This window comes from Grammomys surdaster, unplaced genomic scaffold (assembly GCF_004785775.1).
Source record: "Grammomys surdaster isolate TR1022 unplaced genomic scaffold, NIH_TR_1.0 125612, whole genome shotgun sequence".
In the NCBI taxonomy this organism is placed as follows: Eukaryota; Metazoa; Chordata; class Mammalia; order Rodentia; family Muridae; genus Grammomys; species Grammomys surdaster.
The window spans coordinates 1,961,057-1,967,881 of record NW_021620455.1 but is presented as its reverse complement, the minus strand read 5'-3'; the positions used below and the strand labels follow the sequence as shown (position 1 = coordinate 1,967,881).

At 50.0% G+C, this 6,825-nt stretch overlaps 1 protein-coding gene across 1 annotated transcript; it reads right to left on the bottom strand.

Annotated features, from left to right (window-relative positions):
* Window positions 1–2,235: 2,235 nt before the first annotated feature.
* On the bottom strand, window positions 2,236–3,183 carry LOC114638575 (olfactory receptor 287). The gene has a single exon (XM_028787129.1). It carries the CDS (start codon window positions 3,169–3,171, stop codon window positions 2,236–2,238), a length of 936 nt encoding a protein of 311 aa, XP_028642962.1. The 5' UTR covers window positions 3,172–3,183.
* Between the last annotated feature and the right edge of the window lie 3,642 nt (window positions 3,184–6,825).

Genomic DNA, 6,825 nt, shown 5'->3' with positions numbered 1-6,825 from the left:
CTCCTCCCCTTCCCCTTCCCCTCTCCCTCCTCCCTCTCCCTCCTCCCCTTTTCCTTCCCCTCTCCCTCCTCCCTTTCCCTCTCCTTCCTCCTTCTCCCTCTCCCTCCTCCCTCCCCCTCTCTGTCACACACACACTGAAAATTACCTATTCTGTCTCTTTCTCAGGGCCACCTACCTAGTAAAGGCCATAATTTTCAAGGAGAGGATTGGTAAAGAAGCCCATGAAAGTAGTGTCATTTCAGAAGGACAGAAGAGGGGACTAAGGGGTCCCTGAGTGCTGTCCCTGCTATATGGCCTCAGATGCATCCCTGGGGCTCTCAGAGAGTCTGGCTAGCCAGCAGCAAAGAGGCGGTTGCACAGCTGGGCAGGGATACTGAGTACAAACCCCCATCCCTGGCACTACCCATATCCCCCAGGAGTACTGGGACCCATGAAACCATATTAGTGTAGTGTATTACTGACTTCTCCATCAAACAACAGTGGTTGAACTCAGTGCACTTTAATTCATCATTTGGAAAGTAACTACAAAAACAGTATATGCATGTTCCAGCAGCAGAGATGGCTGAGTGTACAAATTCAGTTGGGTGTGCAAGCCAGAGGGTCAGCATGTCCTCTGGCTCCAGACCTTGGGAGAAGAGGAATTCTAGGTGGGTGGTGTTTCCACCTATGTCCCATCCCTGGCAGGGGTCACTGCAGAGAGGAGCTTCTATGTCCTACTTGAGCTTCCTCTCTGGAAGACGGAAAAGAGAAAAGTCAGAGTGGATCATTTAGGCCTCAGCCTTGGGTTGGACAGAACAGAGAAGCCATAAAGGTTAAGACATGGGAGACAGGAGAGTGTAAAAATAGGCAGCCTGTGATTAGACCCAGAAGTGGTATTTGAGAGGATATGGAGGCCATGTCTCAACCTGGACAAGAGACGATCTGGCAAGAGTTCTCAAAAAGCCCAAAGTACAAACTCTCAGAGCCACCGAGGTCTCTCCAAATCCTGATAACCAACCACTTATTCTCAATATGGGCCACCTAAGGAGTCCAGTTTCTCTGGGGTCCCTAGGGTCTGAGAGATCAGAGTGGACACAGGCGCTATTCATTGTCCGAAGTAAAATGAGAATGCTAAGGGGACAGTTTGAGAGCTGGGGTATATAGCTCAGTCAGCTGAGCGCTTGTCCAGCATTCATGAAGCCCTGGCCTCAATTCCCCAGAACCACAAAACTGAGGTCAGTGACACTTGGGAGGTAGAGGCAGGAGGAGCAGAAGTTTAAGGTCATCCTCAGCTACATACATAGTTTGAAACCAGCCTGAGATGCATGACTCAATGTCTCTAAATAGACAGACACACACACAGAGAGAGACAGATAGACTAAAGACTAGTCTGAACTGCTTTACCTGCTAAATTATAAAACAATATTAGTGACATTTTTTTCTGGCCCCTGCTAGATCTAAGCACTTCGGACATACTAATTCATTCATACACCCAAGTATTCCTTGAGACAGTACTGTCATGGTTACATTTATGGATGAAGACATAGGTTCAGAATAGTGATGCTATGTCAAGAATAAGTAGCAGTGTTTTCCCCAGAATTACCTGAGAACTACCCCGGCCCTTCCTAATTCCAACCAGAGCCTGAGGCCACACAGGCATCCAGGACCCCTGCTCCCTCTGATCTCTTCCTGTACCTCCACTCCCAACAGCTAAAGACCCAGAAAGGTATGAAATGCAGTAAATATGCCTTGGGACCCTAGTGCAGGATCAGCACAGGACCTCAGCTTCCTCTGAACCTCTGTGCTTGTTTGTTTGTTTGTTTGCTTGCTTGCTTGCTTATTGTTTTCCGCCATGATTAACCTCTGGGAGCATGAACCCCTGATGGCCGGGCATGGCCTTCCTGGAGACTCCAGGTGTGACTTGGTGAGATCTGTAGGGTGGTGAAGAGCCTATTAGGCCAACACACAGGCCTACTAGGGGGTCTGAGAACTGGTGCATAGCTTCTGGTATTTATACTCCTTTGGAGGGACCACCTAGGGACCCAGAACCCTGTTTCCCTTCTAGATTCTTCCTGAAACTGAGGGCTGGGATTGTAAGCATTCCTGAACAAAGCCATAAAAGTGTAAACTAGGACAGGTGTTCCTCTAAGCCCTGTAGAGGGAAAGGTGCTGAACACTGACTGACACTGGTCCACAGGCCAGCCAACACCAGTCCTGCAGAGCAGCCTCTGAGGGTAAATGTATGCAGGCAGTGGCTCACTTCCCCTTCACTGTCCTGCGCAGAGCCTCCTTCACATCCTTGTTCCTCAGGGTATATATGAAAGGGTTCAACACAGGTGTGACAATGGTGTTGAGCACTGTGACAGCTTTGGTGAGGTCCAAGGAGCTCTCTACCGAGGTCCTCACATGCAAGAAGATAGTGGAGCCATACCAAATAAGCACCACGGTGAGATGGGATGAGCAGGTAGAGAAGGCGCGGTGCCGACCCTGGGCGGAGGGAATCCTGATGATGGTAGTGATGATATAAGCATAGGAAACTAGTGTGATACCACAAGAGCCCAGAATGACACAGAAGGCAATACCAAAGGACACTAGCTCCACCACCTGCGTGTCCGTGCAGGAAAGCACTATCCAGGGCGAAATGTCACAGAAGAAGTGGTTGATGACACGTGAGCCACAGAAGGAAAGGCGGGCAATGAGGGCAGCAGGAACTGTGATTGCAGAAAAGCCACACAGCCAGGATCCCAGGGCCAACCTTGTTGCCACTCCCGGAGTCATGATGCCACCATAGCGCAGTGGCAAGCAAATGGCCAGGTAGCGGTCATAAGCCATCACAGCCAGCAGGAAGTACTCAGTACAGCCCAAAGAAAAGACGAAGTACATCTGTGTGGCACAGCCAGCCAAGGAGATGGCTCCACCCAGAGGAGCAAAAGTGGCCAGGGTCTTGGGCACACAGGCTGTGGTGAACCAGATCTCCAGGAAGGAGAGGTTGCAGAGGAAGAAGTACATGGGTGTCTGTAAGCATCTGTGGGCACCCACCAGGGAGATGATGGCTAGGTTTCCAGCTACTGTAAGCAGATACATGACCAGGAAAAGCAGGAAGAGCCCGATGCGCATGCTCCTTGGCCCTGGGAAGCCCAGCAAGATGAATGGTCCTGGTGTGGACAGGTTCTGGCCAGTATTCCAAGCCATTAAGTATTTTGAGGATATGGAGTACCAAGCTGCCAAGAAGGGGACTCAGGGAGTGAGGGGACTGGCCCTTTTCTGTTCTTCGTGGAGTCTACTCACCTTATCCTACAATCCCAGGACCCAGCTAAGCTCAGCTCCGCTTGACTGGATAGTCAGCATTAACCATGCCGGTGCCGGTAGGAAGCTGTCAGCATGCCATTTACCCATTGCTTGTCACCTAGGGGAGGAGGGCACACAGTGTCGTTATTCTACAATGTTTGTCACCTGGTGGAGAGAGGTCCTTATTCCAGAATCAGAGAGCCTAGAAAAAGATGAGAACTATTGGATTTCCACCAGTGGAATTATGAGTGCCTTGATCTTCAGCATTCTTGCCCCGCAGCCAGGCGGGGTTCCTGTAGAACTCTCCTATTGCCCCATAGACATGCCCCACACAAACAGACACGTTCAATAGTGAAGCCCAGAGGCCACCTCCTCCTCCTCTTTTTCTCTTTCTCCTCTAGCTCCTCTTTGGCTAAGGCTCTAACCCTAGTTGAGAAAGAAATGAACCAGCTTTCCTGAAGTTTGTATTTAAAAAGATATCAATCTGACCTTGTAAAAAGGCTCAGGAATTAAAAGCACTTGCTGCTAAGCCTGACCACCTGAGTTCAATCACCAGGACCCATATGGTAGAAAAAGTGACTCGTGAAAATACGCACACATACACACTACACACATCACACACACAAACATACACACACAAGTACACACGCATACACACCATACACATCACACACACACCACACACATATATACACACCACACACATCACATACACACCACACACACACACTACACACACACACCACACACACTACACACATGCCACAAATACCACACATACCACATACACACATCACACACACACAAACCACACATACCACACACACATGCATACCACACACACATACCACATGCACCATACACATACCACATGCACACACCACACACATACACACATGCCACAAATACCACATATACCACATATACACATCACACACACACACCACACACACAAACCACACATACACATACCACACACACATATGCACACTACACACACACACCACATATACACATCACACACACATACACACATACTACATACACACACACCACACACACCACATACACACATCACACACATACACATACCACACAAACACACACACACACAAATGGATATACACTAATAAATAAATAATTTTGAGCTGTCACTCTTCTGCTAGCCAGGGGTGAGTCCTGCTACAGTGTGCATGGATGTGTTGCTGGGTGAAAAGAGTGTTTAGTGGGTCCTATAACTCAAGAAGCCCGAGATTTCAGCACACTCCCCCAACCCCTTCTCAGAGCGAGCTGCTCCTGGGCTGACCAGGAAGAAGTCAGGAGACTGTGACACAGAGCCCAGAGGCGTCTTCCTGCCATGTCTCCCTTTTCCCAGCCATGCACAAATGCACATGTTCCACAACATGCACCAAGGCTGCCACTGGATCACCACACCCCACCTCCTGGACCACCATGCTCTACATCCTAGTACTTACCCTCTTCCTGATCACAAAACCAACAGTCCCTCCCCCAGAAGACCTGAAGGTGCCTTGGGGGAGTTGGCTGCAGTCTCTTGCCCAGATTCACAGCAGCTCTACATAGCTGCTCTTAAACAGCATAAGTCTGCAACCAAAACACAATTTACTTCCTTAGGCCTGTTTCAGATACTTGCTATAGAGAAGTTCCCAGCAGCCTCCCTGGCCATCACCCCTGTAAGTCCATGAGTACCTCCATCATACCAGTGACGTCTGATCTGCTCAGGGAATCAGTCTTGACTACATGGCACTGTCATCTATCCTCAGTCCAAACTTGGACAAGCTTCTCATTTAGAAAAATATTTTCACTGTTGCCAAACATAATGCAAGGGCTACAAAGGGAAAGAAGAAGCTGACAAGCCCTGTTTCCCCTGGAAGTTTACACTTTCAAGTGTGTCGTTTGCAGAACAGCCTTCTGCTTCTGCTTATGCCCTACAGATAATGATAGGTCTTGGATTGTTGCAATTCCCTCCCATCCAGTGCCGTGTGTGGATGAGGGAGGGTTGCTTACCTATGTAAGAAGGACACCCACATATCAGAGTCACCTCAGTCATCATCCCACACAACTGCACCTGTCCTCTGATGCTCAGAAGACAAGCTTGAAGTTGGAGATCTTGGTCCCAAGCAGAATGGGGGCCATCGCCCTACTGCATATGAGACTTGAGTGGGTCCAGAGGTGATATGACTACCCATACGCCTGAAGGTGGCTTGGCTTCTCAGAGGTCAGGGATGAGCCTGCAAGGGTAAGAACTCCCTTGTCTAAGTTCTCTCAGGGACAGCCTCAGTCCCTGTTGAGGTGAGAGATGCATGACTTCCCTCCCAGGTCTTCAACATGTTCCCTTAAGCAGCCAGGAGGCCAGAAGGTCAGCATTAGCAATGACAAACTCTCTGGGCAGAAAGACACCCAGGCCAGTGCAGAGAACAGCCACAAGCCTGGCTGACCTCTGACTTGCTCTGAGGTTTCCTGTGGGCTCAGCACTGCTGCTCTCTCCTACAGTCACAAGTCGGTCTGGACATTTAAGGAACAGTCGAATTCCTCATTCTGCCTTGGCCAATAGCAGATTTGGACTACAAACGAAGATACTGGAATGTGTTCCCTCCTTGGAATGTGAGAGTATCCTTTTGGCAGACTGGCCCCAGGTCCACAAAACTACCCTTGCTGAGGTCACTGAGGAGTGACCACTACTAGCCCTACCCAGGTCAGACCCGGTGCCTGAAGGATCATGAAAGGGAATGGTTGCTCTGCTCCTTGGGATGCAGCCTCCCTTCAAACAGCAGCTACAGAGATCCTCTAGGGCAGAGTCCTGGAGCAGATAGTGTCTCCACCAAGCTCTTCCGGCAGTCAGCCATGTAGTGGCCAGAACCCACTTGCACCCTGAGGCTGCTGTGTTCCGCTCTAGCCCACAAGCATCTGTTGAGGTGGCAGATGTCTCCACCTGCCTGTGGGAGCCAGGCCAGCCCTGGGCCTGGCAGGAATGGCTCCCTGTGTGTGGTTATTTATGTTTCTCCCCATTCTTGGTCTGTGAGGACACTTTTGCCAATTATGTAGCTGGCAACAGCCAGGCTCTGGGGACTTAGAGGATCCCTGAGGGTAGACCTCCTGCCCCTGGGCTACACCACACTTCTCACCCGTATTGGCTGTCTGCTGGCACTGAAATCCAGGCCAGGTGCCCACACACCTGTGGAACAGCAGACTGGCATACGCGCCACCACATAGGGTGCAGTTTACCTGCCCACCAGATGCTGGGTACCACTGGAGGATTTTCTGTGTCTCAGTTTCCCTCTATGTAAGTAAGACAGTGACATCCTGCGTACTCAGGCACATTGGGAAACACTCTATGAGCTGTCCCTATCCTAGCACCCCTACAGCCTTCTACAAAGAGCTGCTACAACACATACCAATCCAGATTGGTTTTTCCTGGTCTATACTGTGGCCACTCCTCTGAGAGGGGAGGATACCTCTGCTCATGTGTACAGGAAAAAAGTGTGATCCAGACAAGGAGCTTCCACTGATGACCATACAGCTTGGGACATGGGTCAACTC